This window comes from Ananas comosus, linkage group 2 (assembly GCF_001540865.1).
Source record: "Ananas comosus cultivar F153 linkage group 2, ASM154086v1, whole genome shotgun sequence".
NCBI lineage: Eukaryota > Viridiplantae > Streptophyta > Magnoliopsida > Poales > Bromeliaceae > Ananas > Ananas comosus.
In genome coordinates this window covers 15,532,243-15,553,275 of record NC_033622.1, presented here as the reverse complement: position 1 = coordinate 15,553,275, position 21,033 = coordinate 15,532,243, and the positions used below count along the sequence as shown (strand labels likewise).

Genomic DNA, 21,033 nt, shown 5'->3' with positions numbered 1-21,033 from the left:
AACATCAAATAAAATAACAATTATTACCTACACATGAGGACATATATGCAAGAAACAGGTTATCACATAATTTTCCACTGAACCAAACACTAAGAAATTCGACACATCCACAAGATCTGCTATTATAATGCCAGCGACATGATTCTATCGAGCACAAAAGAATAACACTTCCAATTTAGCAGAATAAAATCTACTGTTCCTAGCGCAAGTGATAAAGGGCTTGGTGGTTAGTATCTGAAATCTCAAGTTCGAATTCTAATTGATTCATATTTCCAGCTAAATTTATTATTAAAAAAAATAAACGAAACGGATAGAACAAAATATCAAGTGCACATTATTTGTCTATCGATTATATTTTTATAGTATAGACTGAAGTTACATCTTTTCTTCTACATTAACCTTACTCTCATATCACTTCCCACCCCAAAATACCTGCTTCCTACAAATTTATCTATGACTCCAATTTATGATTTTCAACAAATTCACTCATGATTTTATGTAAAACATGGTTACAATAATTTCAGAGAGTAACTAAAATTTTTACCTTAATTTAATTATTTCATTCCTTGTGAGAAGTAGAATGAGAGAAGTAGAATATGTCAACCGTAATGATGAAAAAGAATAGATAAAGAAGAAAGAGGTAAAAATATGTGATATAAATATAGGAGTGTAATATGGGTCGTGTCAAGCAACACGACTCATATTATTCATACCAAAACAGGCTAGGAATTGGGTTCGGCTTTGAAATCCTGGCTGAGCCGTGGAGGGTTGGATCTTCCAAGCCTCTGTCACTACAGACCTTTGGTTTGGATTGTCGAACCAGGCCGTGCTCTGGACCGGTCTCTTAAATTTTTTTAAAATATAAATTTAAAAATTATACGATGCGTTGATCCAATATGGACCAACCCATTCTTCCCAAGGTCTTTATTGGCAGACTTTTGAATGAGAGCTTCTAGGGAGGAACTTAGAGGCGGAGCTATATGGGGGTTGAGGGGGGCCACGCCCGCTTTCAGACTTTTCATAATTTGTATAATATTTCTTTACATATAAAAATTTAAAAGATATATTTTTATTTAATTTTAAAAGTATATTGATTAATCTATTTTTTTTAAAAGTTCTTGGTACTAAGTGCTCTCTCAATTCTAAATTTTTTTATTTTTTATTTTTTATTTTTTTATTTTAGTACCATCATAATTTTAAAAAAAATTTGACCGCTAAAATTTTAATTTGTATGTATTTTAGCCTATCCCATAATTTAATGCTAGCTTCGGAACTCATACCTTAAGGTCCAAAGGCAGAGGCCTTAGGGCCCAGGAAGCATGTGCCGTGCCGAGCATCGGGCCGACGGGCTCAACGACAGCGGCCCAACACTGCCTAGTCTAACGGACCAAGTCGGTCCGTGGTCGTGCTCCACCTCGCCCCGTCCTTTTTTATTTGAGCGAGTAAATCCTAGATGAATGCGTTAAAACAACGACCTCACGTTTAAATGCTCCAAACATTTTAAATCCTATATAATTGAATAAATCTTTATTCAATCGGAAGTATCAACAGCCAAATACTTCCTCCATGAAAGTGGTGCATAGGTCAGGCCAGATCGGCTTTCAAATTTTTCTAAAACACTGCTGTGGCAAATTAATTGTCTTAACATAATAACGTAGAATATGTGATTATACCCAATTCTTAAATATTGATAAATTAATTTTTGTACTCCTGAGAAGTTGTGAGGTATAAGCATATGATTTGCAAATTGTACACATAAGATAGCTAGTAAAATACATAATAAATATAGGTAGATTGTCGAGAGATGATACATAGATGCACAGTGGTGTATTTATGTATATATTTTAGCTATTGATGCTGCTATATCTAGTGGCGAGAAGGCGGAGAGCATGTCTTTTGTGCACAGCAACACCCGGCGCCTCATCCATGTTGATATCCTCCCTCGTCATTCCCGTTGGAAGTTCCCAGTCGAAGGAGTAAAGAAGGTTGGCGAGCATGATCTCCACCGTTTTTATCCCGAGGTTCTTCCCGGGGCAGATCCTGCGACCTTCCCCAAATGGTATCAAATTGAAGTCCTTTCCCGCGAACTCGAGATCCAAACTATGCGTGAACCTCTCTGGCTTGAATGCCTCCGGCGATTCCCAGTAACTCCCGTCCCTTCCAATCGCCCAAGCATTGATGTATATCATTGTATTGGGCGGGACGTCATAGCCGTCGATTTTGAAATGCTGCAACGTTTCTCTAGGGATCAGCAAGGGAGCCACCGGGTGCAACCGCAAGGTCTCCTTCACAACGCACTTGAGGTAGCGTAGTTTGTCGATGTCGCTCTCCTTTACCTTTTCTTTTCCCCGGACGACGCTTCTTACTTCTTCTTGAACTTTTTTCATCGCTTGTGGGTGCCTCATTAGCTCCGTCATCGACCATACCACAGTGGCTGACGACGTATCGCTCCCACCAATGAAAACATCCTGCAGAAAATAGTGAACTTGTGTATAATAGCATGACTATACTGTTGCATGATTTATGGGCTGATTATTATATCCACGGTTCATTTAGGTATAAATAAAATTTATTCCTGAATTTTTAGATAGGCAGCATTCTTATCCATACCTGCAGACAGATAGATATGTGAATTACTCACTGAGATGTGTTTTTTTTATTCTTATACTTTGCTTTTTTGCTATTAATTTTTTAACCGTTAAATCTACACTTTAATCAATTCCATACTTTAGATTATACTATTCAACCAACAACCTATTCAACTCTAGGGCTACCATCACTAAACCCTAGAAAATCATTATCATCCTAACCCTATAATTTTTCATCTAACGGCTAAAAACTCAATAGTAAAAAAGTCCAAATATTATTAATAGTACGTACAGTCTATATATATATATATATAATAATAATAATTGTTATTTAAATTATCACAATATGCGGTAGATAATATAGAGTTTTAAAATAATACCAAGAAAAATTAAGATTAGAATTCGAGAGATAAATAAAATAAACAAATATTCACTAATTTTATTTAAAAAAGACGTGCTGGTATCCGTGGATCGTCCAAAATATGTAAACCTTTCTATTTTATAAACATCTTTTAGTAAAAATATTAATTAGTGTCCATTCCGCAAATCAACGGGTAATCCGTAGGTACCCTAAGATATGAATAGAAACTGTTAGCTCTACACAGTGTTTTTGCTAAATTTATTGTTCTTAATAAATGAATTTCTTTCAAAAGAAAAATGTTTTATGCGATTCAGCATCAGAAATTTTAGTTACCATAAGGGCTGCTTTGATCTTGTCTGCAGTTAGACTCTTCTCCTCCTTTTGCATGCGCAGTAATATATGCACGAAGTCTTCACCAGAGTCACACTGCTGCTGCTGCTGCTGCTGCTGCTGCCCTGTATTGAGATGCTCGTCGATGACTTGTTGGTAGAACCGATCAAGATCCGTAAAGTTCTTCTCGAGCCTCGCTCGCATCCCTGTGAGCCAGTCGGCCCATCCAATGATAGGAAAGTAGTCCGCGATGAAAAATCCCCCGAGCATGGCTTGCGCTTCGTTCAGAATCATCTGAAACCTGCTGCCGATGTCACAGTAGCTCCTTCCGAAAGCCATGCGACAAGTGATTGTGCTCGTGAGCGCGATCAGTTCTTTGCTCAAATCGACGGGGAGAGAACTGCTAGAATAAGAGGATATCGAGCTCATAGTTCTTTCCACCTCTTCTTCTCTAATGGATCGAAAGGAGGCAACCTTCTTGGCACTGAGAAGTTCAATGATGAAAATTCTTCGGAGCTCTCTCCAGTACTCTCCGTACGCCGCGAAGGCGATGTCCGCGGAAGCGTAGGAGAGCTTTGTATACGAGGTCAGGGATGGTCGGCTGCAGGACTCCAGATCGTGCGTCTTTAGGATCTCCTGGGCCATGTTGGCAGAGGAGACCACGATGGTCGGCCTGCTGCCGAGTTTTAGGCGCATGAGGGGGCCGTATCGCTGCGAGAGCCGAGAGAGGGAGCGGTGGGGGACACTCCCTAACTGGTGGAGGTTGCCGATTAATGGGAGCGTGGGAGGGCCCGGGGGAAGTTTTAGTGATGGACTGGTCTTGTTTCTTCTTGCGATGAGTAAAACAAGGAGGAGTAGGAGAACAAGAAGGAAAGGCTGCAGGGAGGCAATCAGGTCAGGAAGAGCCATTAGAAACTTAATTTGGGGTGTTTCAGTTGTGAAGTAAAAGAGCTAATGCATCTGCTATGTATTTATGGCATCTGCTTCCCCCGACGTGTTTGACTTAATTCTACTTCAACTTCAGCCACATAAATCATGGAGAACTTTTAGCCGCAACAAGTTATCTAGATACGTACTGCAGCAGTACAGTTAAAATCATATTTTTCGCTCTCAAAGTAAAATCTTTAATATGAAATTTTTAATTTTCCTACAAAAAACGATTTTGACGTAATACTGTTCTGCCATTCAAACCCTAATTATTAGACAACACCACACTCTACACAGACCCAAATAAGCTCAGCTCATGACCTCATATGATAATGCTTAATTGTTTGCTATTAATAAATTAGATTTGTGTATATAAGAGATGGTGAAAAGTTCAAGATTTACTCATTGATGGAATTATTTTACAATATATATATATTCTGAGATGTCTATAGCATTTTTCTTATTTTTGGTTATGTATATTAATGGAGAATTGCAATGAATTAAGGTGGCAGCGATAGGAGACTTGTCTTTAACTTGCCACATGGGTGTGGCACACCTTAATAATTTTGACTAAGACATTACGAGGTATGTTACTAGGACAAGATATTTTGGCGAAAAATAAAAATATGATTATTACATGGCGGACACTGCGACCCACATAAAAAAACTCATGTGTAGACATCAAGATAACCCAAACATTTAAAATATCATGGAAACCCCTTCAACTGGCACGAAGATTCTCTTCAACTATTTTAAAATATCTCGAACGCGTCGTGACTCTGAGCACTGATTGGACCGAAGTTCTTTGAAACCGCATTATAACCCTCGTTCAATTCCTTCCTCCTATACTCATGTTTACTTGTTTTTCCTTCGTTTCCAATCTTTTACTTTTGTTGTTTTATAGACTTGTTTTTCTTGGTTTGGTTTGTTTTCTTTTGCTTTGTACTCGTTTTCCTCGCTTGGTTAGGAGGCCCTAGCTGCTTCCATGTTGTACGCCTAATTTATATTACTTAATGAATGAAGCAGATAGCTTGCTACCTAATTCTCAAAAAAAAAAAAAATTCTCTTCAACTATTTTACCTGGGCTGGCCGCTCGATTGGTGGCTGCCAGTTGCCACGTAGCGCCCATCCTACTAATTCTCAAATAAAATTGTTTGGAGATTATGTTTATAAATTTTTTTTCTCCATACTCTATACATTGTAGCTCTGTGCCCCACTCATAAAAGCTACATGATTTGATTTATTATTTGTACTTATATGCTATAGTTTAATGTATTAATAAAAGTTGATTGCACCGATCGTTCCTGACGCAAGTGACAAAAGAATTAGCGGTTGGTTCTCGAGGCTCCAAATTCAAATTTTAGTTAATTCACATTTTTAGCTAAGCTCATCAACATAGCATTATAGCAATAGCAAGCTAGCAGCAAATTCTTTCTCTCTCTCCCCCCTCTCCCTCTCTGTTCTTTTTTTTGGGGGGGGGNGTAGATATTTAACTCACGTTAACCCAAATTAATTTAGCGGGTGATAATTGTAGGAATATTTTAGAATAACTAAGGAACATATGAGGTGTATATTGAAAAGAAAAAAAAAAGTAGAGATTAATAAGATATTTTTAAAATTTTGAAGAATATTTAAGCAATTATCCTTTTTTTTTTGCCCGCCTTGTTAGAGGCTTGCTGTTGCCTCACCTATGCAGTCTAATTCATTTGTTCAATAAATGAAGCGGATAGAATGCTACTTTTATCTCAAGAAAAATTATCAAGATATTAGATGACGCCTAAATTATTCATGTTTTGTTATGCTTAAAAAGTAATGCATGTTTGTTGTACAACGAATGTACAATCCATACCTGTTCAACTTTGTATAAGATAGGTATTAATCGAAAAGAGGTTTCCATCCAAGTATGATCAAAATATCTCGATATTCCATATCCTACCCGGATCGAACTGGACCCAATAAAAAATAAATAATATATAGATAAAAAAAATCATAAAAATTTCGCATGGATTTGGATACATTATACCCATCTCCGACTTGGAGAAATAAAACACCCAATAGTTAATAAAAATTTCGCATGGATTTGGCAATTGTTTATATAACACTGAAAAGTTTCCAACTTTATAATTTACTCTTCTTAAAAAGTTAATATTGAAAATATTTTTTTTACGTTCCAACCTATTTTAAATATACCTCCAGAGTTAATCTCGGCTACTATCTGTATAAAATTACTATTTTGCCCTTTCAAATATACCCTTCTACCATCACCGACTTTTCTTATTTGCTTTAAGTTGGGGCACAAAAAATATTTTAATTTTTAGTCTTTTCAAATATATTTTTTTATCATCACCAATATTTCTTATTTGCCCTTGTGTTAAGGGCAAAAGAGGCATTTTAATTTTTTTAAAAAATTCTAGTAGATATTTAACTCACGTTAACCCAAATTAATTTAGCGGGTGATAATTGTAGGAATATTTTAGAATAACTAAGGAACATATGAGGTGTATATTGAAAAGAAAAAAAAAAGTAGAGATTAATAAGATATTTTTAAAATTTTGAAGAATATTTAAGCAATTATCCTTTTTTTTTTGCCCGCCTTGTTAGAGGCTTGCTGTTGCCTCACCTATGCAGTCTAATTCATTTGTTCAATAAATGAAGCGGATAGAATGCTACTTTTATCTCAAGAAAAATTATCAAGATATTAGATGACGCCTAAATTATTCATGTTTTGTTATGCTTAAAAAGTAATGCATGTTTGTTGTACAACGAATGTACAATCCATACCTGTTCAACTTTGTATAAGATAGGTATTAATCGAAAAGAGGTTTCCATCCAAGTATGATCAAAATATCTCGATATTCCATATCCTACCCGGATCGAACTGGACCCAATAAAAAATAAATAATATATAGATAAAAAAAATCATAAAAATTTCGCATGGATTTGGATACATTATACCCATCTCCGACTTGGAGAAATAAAACACCCAATAGTTAATAAAAAAAATATAAAGTTGAGGAATCAATTTTAATAGGATTTATAGATTAAAGATTTCTGTGTATTTTCATCTTAGTGAAACCTAGCCACTATATTTACTATTTTTTTATTTTTTTTCTCCTTATTTTTTTAAATTCTAACCGTTGTTTACTGTTTGAATTTTTCTCTCTAAATTGGAATCCATATTTATTGCTGGAATTAAGAAAAGGAGTAAAAAAAAAATCAAACCCTAGCCGCTCTCATTGCCTCTTCGATCTCTTTGACTGGGTGCAACTCATTAGAACATGAGTTTTCGATAGTAAAAAATTTATGATTTGTGCATAAGCTATTTAATAGTCTATAAAAAATATGCATGCGGGTACGTATAGTTGATCTGGACCTGATCTGTATTCGATCCGTACCTAATTTTAAGCGGATAGTAGACAGATATTTACTATCCAAATATGTTCAAACAGATTCGATGAATATATTAATAATTTAAATACTCAGGTCCGTATCGGATCCCAAATTAAATGGGAAGAACATATACTTTTTTTCCTACCTATATTTTAAGAATATTGGTACAGTATATCAAATCAGGGACAGTTTTATACGTATCTGACTCCTCTGATGCAGTTGCTCTCATTCGCTGAATATAAAAGATAGTAATTGCTACGTTGTGGATGGAAAAATGAGGACGCGAGTTGAAACTTGAAACTAGTACACCCCGGGTGAAATCTAGTGGGCCCCAGAAAAGAAATATCACACCCACGAAATTAATATGATATGTATCCAAACAGCTTAAATATGAAGTTTTGAAATTTTTGTATAGTCACAAAATTTCGTATTTCATTTAGATCAAAACTATACAATAAAAATTTTATAAAATTTTTTAACTATGCATCCAAACAAGGACTAAGACTCAAAATTGGAGTTTCCTACTAGTGCCGTGCATGAGCTGTGCGCCATGATTTTCTTTTTTTCGTAATTATCACATACAATGTGCCATAATTATTTTTTTGTAAGATTTAATTACACTATACTGTATTTCACTTTCTATATTATACTAATTTTTTTGCACCGCTTAAACTTTTTTTTTTTTTATCCCCTACACTATAAAATACTGATTAAAAATAAAAGAGATATATTCAACTTATTTTGATATTAAAAATAATAAAATATATAAAATAATAAAATAATAATTTCATAGAAATTATCAATGAGTCTGCCATGAATAGTTGTTTTATATTTTTGTACTACTTAACCAACGTCTCTTAAAAGAATTATTATCAGATTTTCTAAAATAATAAATTTATTAGCACTAAAATAAAAATTGGCGAGAAAAAAGTAGTTTGGTAATATACGTAAGAAAAGAAAATATAAAATTTTGAAAAATAATTACAAAAAAATATTTTTTAAACAAATTATATGTTTAATTCTTTTTTTTTAAAAAAAGTGATTTGCGATGTTTTGATCCAATATGGACCAACCCATTCAAAGGAGATGTAGCTTCTAGGGAGGAACAGGAACTCATTCCCGAAGGTCCAAGGCAAAGGACCTGGGGCTTAGGCCGTGCCAGTTCTTGACGTGCCGAGCCTCGGGCCAACGGGCTCAATGACAGCGGCCCAACACTGCCTAGTGTAACGGACCAAGCCGGTCCGTGGTCGTGCTCCGGCTCGCCCCGTCTTTTTTATTTGAGCCAGTAAATCCTAGATGAATGCATTAAAACAACGGCCTCATGTTTAAATGCTCCCAACAGTTTATATAAATCCTATATAATTGAATGAATTTTTATTAAATTAGTATAGTAATATTCAATCGGAAGTATCAACAGCCAAATACTTCCTCGATGAAAGGGAGTACGTACGTAGGTCAGGCCAGATCGGCTTTCAGATTTTTCTGAAATACTGCTGCGGCAAATTGTCTTAACATAATAACGTACGTAGAATATGTGATTCTACCTGAGAAGTTGTGAGGTATAAGTACGTACATGATTTGCATATTGTACACATAACTTAGATAGCTAGTAAGACACATAATAGATATATATAGGTACGTAGATCGTCGAGAGATGATATAAAGATGCACGGGGGTGTACATATGTATAAATTTTAGCTATAGATGCCGCTATATATATCTAGTGGCGAGAAGGCGGAGAGCGTGTCTTTTGTGCACAGCGATGCCCGGCGCCTCATCCATGTTGATGTCCTCCTCCGTCATACCCGTTGGAAGTTCCCAGTCGAAGGAGTAAAGAAGGTTGGCGAGCATGATCTCCACCGTTTTTATCCCGAGGTTCTTCCCTGGGCAGATCCTGCGACCCTCCCCAAATGGAATCAAATTGTAGTCCTTCCCTGCGAACTCGAGATCCGCGCTGTTCATGAACCTCTCCGGCTTGAACGCCTCCGGCCATTCCCAGTAACTTCCGTCCCTTCCGATCGCCCAAGCATTGATGTATATCATCGTATTGGGCGGGACATCATAGCCGTCGATTGTGAAATGCTGCAACGTTGTTCTTGGGATCAGCATGGGAGCCACCGGATGCAACCGCATGGTCTCCTTCACAACGCACTTGAGGTAGCGTAGTTGGTCGATATCGCTCTCCTCTACCTTTCCTTTCCTCCCGACGAGGCTTCTTACTTCTTCTTGAGCTTTTTTCACCGTTTGCGGGTTCCTCATTAGCTCCGTCATCGCCCACTCCACGGTGGCTGAGGACGTATCGCTCCCACCAATGAAAACATCCTGCAAAACAGAATAAAATTGTGTAGAATTAATATAGGACAACGTTTTATGCGATTCAGCATCGGAAATTTTACTTACCATAAGGACTGCTTTGATCTGGTCTGTGGTTAGACTATTCTCGTCCTTCTGCATGCGCAGTAATATATGCACAAAGTCTTCGCTAGAGCCACGTTGCTGCTGCACTGTATCGAGATGCTCGTCAATGACTCGCTGGTAGAACCGATCAAGATCGATAAAGTTCTTCTCGAGCCTCGCTCTCATCCCTGTGAGCCAATCGGCCCATCCGATGATAGGCAAGTAGTCCGCGATGAAAAAGCCCGCGAGCATGGCCTGTGTTTCGTTCAGAATCGCCTGAAACCTGCTTCCAACATCATGGTAGCTCCTTCCGAAGGCCATTCTACAAGTGATAGTGCTCGTAAGCGCTATCAATTCTTTGCTCAAATCGACAGGGAGAGAACTGCTTGAATAAGAGGATATCGAGCTCATAGTTCTTTCCACCTCTTCTTCTCGAATGGATCGAAACGAGGCGACCTTCTTGGCACTGAAAAGTTCGATGATGCAAATCCTTCGGAGCTCTCTCCACTGCTCTCCATACGCCGCGAGGCCGATGTCCGAGCCACCGTAGGAGAGCTTCGTATACGAGGTGAGGGACGGTCGGCTGCAGGACTCCAGATCGTGCGTCTTTAGGATCTCCCGGGCCATGTCGGCAGAGGACACCACGACGGTCGGCCTGCAGCCAAGTTTTAGGTACATGAGGGGGCCGTATCGCTGCGAGTGCCGAGAGAGGGAGCGGTGGGGTAGTATTCCAAGCTGGTGGAGGTTGCCGATTACTGGGAGCTTGGGAGGGGCCGGGGGAAGTTTTAGTGATGTGCTACAGCCCTTTCTTCTTGTGAGGAATAGAAGAGGGAGCAGTAGGAGGCCAAGAAGAACAAGTAGGAAAGGCAGCAGCAGGGAGGCGATCACGTGAGGAAGAGCCATAGAAACTTAGTTTGGGGTGCTCTCTTTTAGGTTGGGACTAAAAGGAGTTCTTGCATATGCTATGCATTTATATTACGTATCTGCATGGCTTATTAATTTTACCTTCTCCTTTCAGCTTGAGCGACATTTATTTATGGAGGAGTTCTTTTACAGTTGGAAGCATAAAGTCATTGTTTAGTTGGTGTAAAAATTTTATTACCTAGATTGATGTGTTGCATGACAAGCCGTATCCGTCTCAACCGTCCAAAAAAAATATAATTTTTACTGAATTAAAATATTATAAATGTGCGATATTATTTACATGCCTTATGGTATGCGTGTAAAATATGCACTCTAGATTCTTTGTAGGGATGTAAGATTTATACTCTTACACATATACAAGCCGGCAAAGTTTTCACTTGGTAAAATTAAAGTCTTAAGACTCTTTTCCTCTCTTTCTCTCTCTAATTTTCTCAACCAACACCGTTTTCTCTGGCCCTTGGCCGGATCTTTGCTGGCTGTTCAGCCAAATTCAACCAACATGCACGGACTTTTATTCTTTTTTGTTGTGTAATTTTCTTTGTTGTGGTCTTTTATATTGTTCTTCACGTTGTTTCCCACAATTATCTAGCTCATTTGTCTCGTTAGTCGTTATTGCTACGCTCTTGTACTATTCGGAACTTCTATCTGCAATTAGGTTTCACAAACTTCATGAGTATTTTTCATACTGGGGTCGCACGCTTGGCAGATTTGAAAATATATAGAGACGTTCTGATATATTCGAGGGACACGAATTTTTAATCCCAAAAGCTCGAATTATTAGATAAATACAATATATTCATTTAAAGCGTACAGATACAATGTCTATAGGTTTCGATTGTGACTTAATTTAGTCAGTCTCACACCACTTCAAATATAACTCGATCCAATCAAAACTCACGCCATTTCGAATATAACTCGGTTCAATTTGGCCTCTCTCCACAGCACAGAATGTTGGTCCCTTCGAGTCAAGACAAACTAAATGATTATTTTTATCTATCATATTTTATTTTATACCATGACTCTTTTATTGTTATAAGCTTAATTTATTTGGTTCAGATTTAAAGAGCACTCATTCTCATTATATCTTCTTTTTTTTCTTGCTTATGTTCGGAGATATTGATGTTTTTTCTTTATTTGGTTCAGTACTTACACCTTTTATCTAGTTTTGGAGATATTGATGTTTTTCCTTTTTCTCTGTAAATGTGTTTATGTTATTTCCAAAATTATATATGTATGATGTAATCAAGTTCTTTTTTAAAAGAAAATAATAATTCTATGGGCTTAGTAACCTAAAAAATATTAATAGCGTCCTAGTTTTATATCCAAAATTTTAAATAACTAAATCATACACAAGTACCAGATATATAAAATTTATTGGCTAAAAATATTTTAAAATACATTTTGAGGTGCCTATATATAGCATCTTTATTTTTTGTTATTAATTAATTTAGGGTTGAAATAATGACGTTAGTGACCAAATATGTGGAATCTAGCTATTATTATTATTATTATTATTATTATTATTAAATTAATTGAGGATTGAAATAATGGCGGTAGTGACAAGGTACGTGAAATCTAACTATTATTATCCTATATATTAATAGGACAAATTTTCATTGTTCAATGTTTGATAATATGAAAAAAAAAAAAAAAAAAAAAAAAAAAAAAAAGCTCAACCCTCTATCTATCCAAGATATGGAACGGCAAAATGCCTTTGGGGTCCTTCCGGTCAAAAATTGAGGCCTTACAATAACCAGCAGGTATGCTTTACTCATATGCATTTTTTCGCTCATTGTTTGATGTTAATCTATAGAGTGTTCTAGGCGCAGAAAACCACACCAATTCATCTCATATCCAATTAGGCTAGTTTGGTTGGGGAACAAGGGTGGGGATAAGGGGTTATCCCCGCCTTGTTCCCCAAACACTATTTTTAAGGGTGGGAACTAGCTATTCCCACCCTTAACGGGTTATCTAGGATAACCCGTTAGGGTGGGAATAGCTAGTTCCCACCTTAGGTGGAATAGGGGTGGGAACAAGTTGTTCCCACCCTAATTTTTTTAAAATTAAAATTAAAAAATTTTAATTTTAATTTAGTTTTAAAAATTTATAATTGGTAATTTCAAAATTCAAGTTTATAGTTTTAAATTTTAAATTTTAATATTAATTTATATTTTTTAATATAAATTTGATATTTATATTTTAAATTTATTTGATCTTAAATTTTAAATTTTAAAGTTTGAAATTAAAATTAAAAAAAATTTAAAATTTAAAATTTAATTTTATTTTAAATTAATTTTAAAATTTTAATTTTAATTTTTAAATTAAAAAAATATTTTTAGGATCACCTACTGTTCCACCCATGAAAGAGAAGAGAGAGAATTTTTAATTATATAAAAATTTAAATTATAAATTCAAAAATTAAAATTTATAATTTTAAATTACAAATTAAAAATTTAAATTTTAAATTATTAATTTAAAATTTAAAATTTTGATATTTTAATTTCTTTTATATTTAGAATTTGATATGTTATTTTTTAAATTAAAATTTCATCTTAAATTTAATGTTCAAACTTTAAAAAATTAATTTTTTAAAATTATAAATTTGAGATTTTAAAATTTAAAATTTTAATTTTAATTTTTAAATTAAAAGTTTATATTTTAAATTTTAAAATATAAATATAAAATATAAAAGTTTAAATTCTAATATAAAGAAAAAGATAATATCATTATTTTTTATTTTTAACTACCAACTTTAATTCTTATCCCATCTTACCTAACCAAACGCTATTTTTCTTATTCCCAGTAATAACTCAATTTTCATCCAAACGCAAAATTGATCTAATCCTCGCTTATACCTCAATTTATACCTATCCCCGGAATACCCTCTTTTTGCTTATCCCCGAACCAAACGATACCTTAAGGTTCCGTCTGGAATAACGAGAAAATTATATTACATACAGTAGCGAAAAAGTACAATAAAAAAATATTTTATTTGTGTTCATATGTAATATAATATTCTGCGTATCACAATAAGTCCATTACGATATATCTTTCGCGTTCGACTAAAAAGCAAATAAATATAACTTTACACAATTTTCTTCCGACTCTGTCTTTTTTAATTATTAGTATCGAATGAGTCTCAATACCACATGGGCCTTACGCTCTAGAGATAAAAATTTTGAATTAGTAAATTGCACCGTCAAACATAACCTAGAGCATATAATGTGTTCATGAATTGAATTTTTTAATTTTTTTTTAAATATTATTCATCATATCAAAAATCACAAAATGAACAATTACAAACCAATAATGTTATGACAATGGAGATTAAAGTTTTTCAATAAAAGATCGGAACACGGTGAAAATAATTTTCATTGAAAAATAATTTGTTTGAATTGTTTTACACTGTTAATCGAGTAAATAAGTTAAATACCACAAAAATATGTCGAACCTTACGTCTTTCCATCATCATATAAATAACATTGAAAAATCACCAAATTTAGTTTTTTAGGCATTTAAAATTTTCTACATTAAATTTAACTATCTAGATTAACAATGTGAACTCTTAATGATCAGAATATTTTGATAAGACAAAGAGCTTTATCCTACTAGTATTATAGCAGGTGCATTCAACAAGTGTCCTTAAACTGGCGAGAATTAGATAGATGGTCACACACTTCAGTTACTTTGAATAGAATGTGTATTATATATTGGCGCGACGATACAGTAGAAACTAGAAACGCGGACACTCCCGCCACCAAAAAAAAAAAAAAAATCAAGGCGGTGTAAGAAAGGCGTTATATAGTCGGCATGCAGTAAGAACGGAGCCATAAAGAGGTTCAATGATATCCCTCAACTTTTAAAAATTATATATAAATTCTTTATAGTAAAAATTAACATATTATAAATTTTAGTTTTAAATGGGGTCAAATTAATTTTTTTCTTAATAAAATTTGTATCCTAATCTTTTTTCGAACTCTTCAGGCCGTTTTTCGTAAGTTCTTATAATCTTGCTATTCTTTAAGGCAGTGTTTGGTAAGGGGATAGGATAGGCCCTTATCCCCTTATATACCCAAATGCTAATTTTTTATCTGAGAACAGTAGTTCTCAGTTATCTATAATAACCGGTTATAATTATCCCCACCAATACCTCCATTTTCTATATAAAATTACCTAATATTTTTCTTATTCCATATTATCTATCCAAACGTTATTTTTCTTATCTTCGGAAATAACCTAATTTTCATCCAAACACTATTTTTTTATTCCCATACTTATACCTATCTCTGTAATAACTAGTTCTTACTTATACCCGAACTAAACGGTACCTTAACAAGCACATTATCATTACTGACGCTCTAGCAATAGATTATTATCTCGATCTCTTCGAACCTTAATTTTTGACTTCGTCACTGCCTGCATGCATGCCTATCCATAAGAGGTCAGGACTGCTAAGGCTGGCGGCTCAGTTGGCGCAGATTGAGAAGAAATCTTGTGGGCCCAGAAAGAGTGGCATCCGTTGAAATTTAGAGCTGGACTTAATTTGCAATTAGCCCCGTGGAAGACACGGGATACGTCATACGACGTAAAAATTTTATTTTATTTAATCTTAATTTTGTATAATTTTTTGTTTTGAATAATAAATACGTAGGATGTTAGGCGGAAGCTACAATACAGTGGCTATTTATTTTGTCGGTATTGGTACTGGTTCTTGTTCTTGGTATTAAATAATAATAATAGTATAGTGTGTTTTATTATGTTGTTGTAATCACCGATTCCCACCTGGAAACGTAAATTCGCGATCGATACTGATAATCCGCTCTGATTTTTGACAGCTTTTCTTTTCTCAGTCCAACCTCGTGCATTAAAAAAAATCTGCTCCGGCCAAATTTTCTACGCATGAAGTTGTAAAACATAAATGCTGTGTCACTCTTTAATATTAATAATAATTTATTAATATTTATTTAAAAAAATACTTAGTGCCTCATTTTTTTATTGTTATTATTTTGTTTCTTAGACAAATCGTATGCACTCACGTTGTTGAAACTCGAACGTCCAAGGATTTCTCCGGTCAAAAAAATAAAACGTAAATTTTACCCACTTCGTTGTCTTTTCTGCAAATGATCTTTTCGAGATGCCTTACAAGCTAAGTAGCAATTAGAAACATAATTAAGTCCCACTCCACCCCCGTGTCACCTAATCCTCTATAAATTGTAATTTATGTTGAAATGGAAAAAATAATAATAATAATAATAATAAAAATATGAAGCGACACCGAGGATTGTTGTTCTCTGCAACCTCTGGTTCTTCTAGAATGATGATGACGACCCTGCTACTCTTGAAGGTTGTTTGATCCAGTATAATTCAACATATCTAAGATAGTTAAAAATATAATGAATCCCAGTTATAAATTTTTGTTTGATTGAATATAAGTAAAAAATTCTATAAATTTGGATGCATTTAACTAGTAACCGTATTGAGAAATTGTACCCCTCTTCTATCCATTGTAGAAGGAAATATATATTGTCGGTTTGAAAATTGATTAGGCCCTTACCTGCTATATATTGATAGATCTTTTCTTACAGTTTCCAATGCATCAATTCAAATAATGAAATTAGCTTCGCGAGCAATTAGACATGCAATGCAGTAGGATCGGCATGCAAAGAAACAACCCGCTAGATTGTTTCTTTCTTACGTTTGATGAAGAGTTGTAAGCAAGAGTCGACAACTCGACATTAAAGAAATGAGCAATGCCGCCTGTACGCTAAAGGCGTTAGATTTACACCCAGCGTTCTCTATGACTAGGATTTACTCATTTATCATACAAATTTTCTTATACAAAAAAATAATAATAATCAAAAGGATCTATTAAATTCTAGAATTATGAAATGTAAGATGTGCATCCTATAACATAGTGCACAGCTAACATTGCATACAATAGGACCTAATTTTCTCACACAAGCCCAAACGGAGTATTTTACTACTGACACTATTCCTATAGTCGTTCCAATTATTTAAAAAAAATAAAAATAAAAATCAATCCCTTCTTGGATACCAACAGATAATCGCAAATCCACGAAGCAACAAATTCGCAACACAGTTTAGATAGATTTAGGAGGAGAACCAGCGCAAGATCTTTGATAAAAATAGTATAAACAATTCAAATTGCAATCTAAACAAAATAAAGCGTCAGTAACATCACCTCTTTATTGAATAAACCAAAGATAAAACCCACTTTCAGAATCTATTGCTGCACCTCAGGCTCTTTCTTGTCCAGGAATCTGTCAATATTATGCGCATCACAAATTGCATAATAAATTGGCAAAAGCACAGAAGAAACTAATGTACTTCCAGACTACAAAGCTTCAACAATACAAGAAAGAATATGCACATCTGTTATCATAGTTTAAATAGGAATTCCATTCTCAATGTCAATAACAAGTAAAATTACACTTGTTCCCTAGTCCCTACACGAGGGCACGTATGCATAAAAACAGGTTATCACATAATTTTCCAAACAGGTTATCACATAATTTTCCAGTGAACCAAACACTAAGAAATTCAGCACATCAAGAAGTTCAGCTATTATAATGCCAGCAACATGATTCTATTGAGCACAAAAGAATAACACTTCCAACTTTGCAGAAGTAAGCATCAAGTGGAAAAATGATGTTAGCCGGTCCAGTATTTGAACCAATATTTGAATGGAGCAACTAATACGATGCTTATTAAGTATAGATCTTATGACAGAAAGAGACTAGGGCCATAAAATGAGAGTCTACTACAAGCAATGTGGATATGATGCATCAGGGTTATGATCTAAGATGAATCCATACCCCTGTAGGTAGTGATATTAATAGGGCTAAAATTATTAGCAGACAAATAGGTTCAATGAACCAGCTAAGTCTATCATCGCATCTTGGGCTAAATTATCATCTCTAAAGTATTAAGAATTTCCCAAAGGAGACTTCAGTGCTGAGATACTTACCCTTGGGCCCTTGCCCAGCGAGATAACTGATAGAGCTGAACTGATTCATTGGAGGCATGGCATGCTAAAAGCAGGTAGTTTCGAGGCTTTACCATCCATGCAAACCGCATAAAGAGTCCTGAATAAACACACATGGCTGCAGCACAAGAAAATGTTGAAGATTAATATTTGTCTTGTGAGAATTAAATAAACCACAATTTTCATTTTCAAGTGTCTCTACCTGCAGTCATGTTGCCAGATATCATCTCAGGGGGTTTGTTCATATCTACCAAACCCTGAAAAAGCAATCGCAAGTCATATAACTGCATCCATAACAATACTCAAACACGAAGAAGGGTATCAAATAGATTAGAGCAAGGTCAAAAGGAACATTGACAATCACAAGACAAAGATTACAATCCATGTTAAAGCCTACCCAAATGAAAAATTCACAGAATTATGGGTTTACAAATGCAAAACTGTCCCTTTTCCTCAGTCAAAGACCCTAACTAATTATAACTTTGAAACAGCTCGCAGAAAAGAGGCAATAAATCTTAAAGATTTTCCATTAAGACCCAAATTATTATCTTTTGCACCCAGAAATAGAACCATCCAAGCTGCAAATAGAACGTTATGACTTACTAATCAATACTATACCATTTGAATGATTTTTAAAATGCTACCTAACCTGTCAAAGTTCACTTATTTAGACAAATGAAGTGTGATGGCAGAAATACATAACATAAATTGTAGCTTGAAAATATCTCCATTAATTTCCCAATCAAACTTATTCAAGCACTAGAATGATCATGAATAGTACACAGCAAATTATCATCTTAGTAGTAGGACACCAGAATGACCAGAACATAGAAAGACCACAAGCATAAATTTGCACGCGTGCCTGCAGACACTTCTCCCAGGCAACTGGAATTCTATCTCATCACATCTCAAATCACCCCAAGTTCTATCTCTGCCAAGTATGTGAAGAATGAAAGGAACTAGAAAATATAAAGATTCAAAGAATCCTGGTAAAGCACTGAGAATGAGATTCTCTAACAGCACGTAAACAGATAAATTAAATCATCCTGCTGACAACTGCATTCCACTAATCAATGCGCAGATACACCTCACAGGGTATCCCTAATTAAGCACATGCAGGAAAAAGTATAACTTCACAGAATTGAAACGTTTCAAAGGAAAATGACTTAGAAAATACGAACAAATCATCAATTTCTCCTTGTGATCTTTATAAAGCAGAATAATAGAAAATGGTAGTAAGAGGAACCATAACAGCTAATTCATTTTCAGCTATTTTGCAGCTATCACGATTAACAGAGATAACATCAGGTAAGCTGATAAAGGCATAAAAGTAGAAGCTAAAATTTAATATGGAAAAAAAAAAAATTCAATACAATCAACTGTTGCCACAATAGATAGCATTTTGTCTTTAAGTCTAAAAAGCATCTGACAAATCAACAAGTGAAGTTAGGACAAACAGCAACGACGAAGCCCCAGTTAGCAACAGGTCCCCAAAAATGAGTTGTTTTTGGCCCCACAGGACTGTTCCAGAAAGCTCGGAAGGCTGACATAGCAACTTTTCCTGCTAGGTACCTGATTATGGTAATAATTATAGCATTAGAAAACAACTAAAGGAACAGAAGTATATTTGTCAAGAACATGCAAATAAATGGACTGGGTCATATCGACAGATATTAAACAACAATCAAACGACTGATTTTGAGCTTGATTTCCTTACTTCAACAGAATAATTTGAAATAAATAAGCTAATAATATTATTGTAGGACGCGACATGAAATTTTAGCATTTGAAGAAAAAAGAATATCGCATCTCATTTTATCAGCTTCTTTACAATATGTCTCCATAGAGATTAAGCAACATAAGGATCGAACGTAACTGGGAAGCACTTCATGGAGTAGCAATTCTACTTTACATTTTGTGGTTTGCCCTAACACTCTACCACCTTGAGGTCGTTGCTCTGATTGTCCATTGCAACTTCCAATTCATGCATTTCAATGAGCACACACGACAAGGTAGGGCTCATCAAAATTTCTTAATTATATGATATAGTTACTTAACGACAGAAATGAGTTAATAAACCTCCCAATCAGATTGATAAAGTTCATAATCCATCAATTCGCTGCTCAAACTTCCCCTTCATGTAAGCTTAATTGACAAAATAGCAGAACTACTATATGTACTAATATCAAAATCTCAACCACAATTGCTTGATCCCTACAATCTAAAAGTTTAAAAAGAACAAGTTATACTACGTGCATGATCTTTCACGTTGCAAATCGTAATCGAGTGCCTCACAACAAATTTTGGGTCCACTCATCAGGAACAGATAATCAGATTGAAACAATATAAGAAGGGGAAGCGGAATCGAAGCAAACAACACAAAATGTCCCCCAGAGGTAGAAGACTCTTAGATCTCTGATGGGATTCGCTCGATCGATTACGATTTGATTAGGGGGAGAGAGAGAGAGTACCTTTTAGGCCGAGGTCGAGGCTAGGGTTTTGTTGGGTCGTCGTCGATCGAGTTCCTTGACACTTAAATTTGTAAATATGTACGGAAAACTCCTCAACTTAATGCTATTTTGAAATGGCCTATTTTAAATTTAGTTTTTCTCATTGATGTTCCTTTTAACTTTTAGTAATTTATTNCTCTCTCTCTCTCTCTCTCTCTCTCTCTAAAAAAAAAGAGTAAATAAGCACGAATCCGAACTTAAATCATTTGATTCATTAATTTAATTTTGGTTAAAATGTACGGAAAACTCCTCAACTTAATGCTATTTTGAAATGGCCTATTTTAAATTTAGTTTTTCTCATTGATGTTCCTTTTAACTTTTAGTAATTTATTTATTCTTATTAAATTTAATGCATGGATTAACTATCACCTGCTAATTATTCTAATTTTGCCCACTAAAAAAAATAAAAACCATTAGTTTTGATTTAAAGGCCAAAATTTACATAAAATTATCATGATTTGATGTAATTTTTTATTTATTCAATTAAAAATACTTAATTCATTACGAATGCTTACATTCTTAAGAGGACTTGATAAAAAGAGTTATAATTAAGGGGCTATTTCAATATGACTTATAGTTCCGCAGGTCTCAGTGCATTTT

The 21,033-nt window shown here is 34.7% G+C and overlaps 3 protein-coding genes across 5 annotated transcripts; all 3 read right to left on the bottom strand.

Annotated features, from left to right (window-relative positions):
• LOC109706772 (cytochrome P450 71A1-like) lies at window positions 1,671-4,264 on the bottom strand. Its single transcript, XM_020227749.1, has 2 exons — window positions 3,283-4,264; window positions 1,671-2,468 (listed from the first exon to the last, which is right to left on the bottom strand). The coding sequence occupies exons 1-2, from the start codon at window positions 4,186-4,188 to the stop codon at window positions 1,845-1,847; spliced, it is 1,530 nt and encodes a 509-aa protein (XP_020083338.1). The 5' UTR covers window positions 4,189-4,264; the 3' UTR covers window positions 1,671-1,844.
• Window positions 9,099-10,942, bottom strand: LOC109726605 (cytochrome P450 71A1-like). The gene is made up of 2 exons (XM_020256313.1): window positions 9,997-10,942; window positions 9,099-9,918 (listed from the first exon to the last, which is right to left on the bottom strand). The coding sequence occupies exons 1-2, from the start codon at window positions 10,894-10,896 to the stop codon at window positions 9,307-9,309; spliced, it is 1,512 nt and encodes a 503-aa protein (XP_020111902.1). The 5' UTR covers window positions 10,897-10,942; the 3' UTR covers window positions 9,099-9,306.
• Window positions 16,053-20,474, bottom strand: LOC109723131 (mitochondrial pyruvate carrier 1). 3 transcript variants are annotated; one of them, XM_020251368.1, is made up of 6 exons: window positions 20,180-20,202; window positions 19,381-19,495; window positions 18,126-18,180; window positions 17,906-18,041; window positions 17,120-17,198; window positions 16,053-16,290 (listed from the first exon to the last, which is right to left on the bottom strand). In XM_020251368.1, coding segments are annotated over exons 1-5 (345 nt in total). In that variant the 5' UTR covers window positions 20,182-20,202; the 3' UTR covers window positions 16,053-16,290; window positions 17,120-17,161. The 3 variants fall into 3 exon arrangements, with proteins under 3 accessions (XP_020106957.1, XP_020106965.1, XP_020106948.1); XM_020251376.1 differs by lacking the exons at window positions 16,053-16,290; window positions 20,180-20,202 and adding an exon at window positions 20,395-20,474 and having other exon boundaries at window positions 16,934-17,198; XM_020251359.1 differs by lacking the exon at window positions 16,053-16,290 and having other exon boundaries at window positions 16,934-17,198.

Bases quoted from the DNA above. Each gene is read 5' to 3' on its own strand.
- LOC109726605 (XM_020256313.1), bottom strand. From the start codon at position 10,896: ATGGCTCTTCCTCACGTGATCGCCTCCCTGCTGCTGCCTTTCCTACTT. The intron at 9,919-9,996 runs GTAAGTAAAATT...TCTGTTTTGCAG, and splicing joins AGATCAAAGCAGTCCTTATG to GATGTTTTCATTGGTGGGAG.
- LOC109706772 (XM_020227749.1), bottom strand. From the start codon at position 4,188: ATGGCTCTTCCTGACCTGATTGCCTCCCTGCAGCCTTTCCTTCTTGTT. The intron at 2,469-3,282 runs GTAACTAAAATT...TATTTTCTGCAG, and splicing joins AGATCAAAGCAGCCCTTATG to GATGTTTTCATTGGTGGGAG.
- LOC109723131 (XM_020251368.1), bottom strand. The intron at 18,181-19,380 runs GTTTGTCCTAAC...TTGCTTTTTCAG, and splicing joins ACTGGGGCTTCGTCGTTGCT to GGTTTGGTAGATATGAACAA. The intron at 17,199-17,905 runs GTAAGTATCTCA...TAATATTGACAG, and splicing joins CGCTGGGCAAGGGCCCAAGG to ATTCCTGGACAAGAAAGAGC.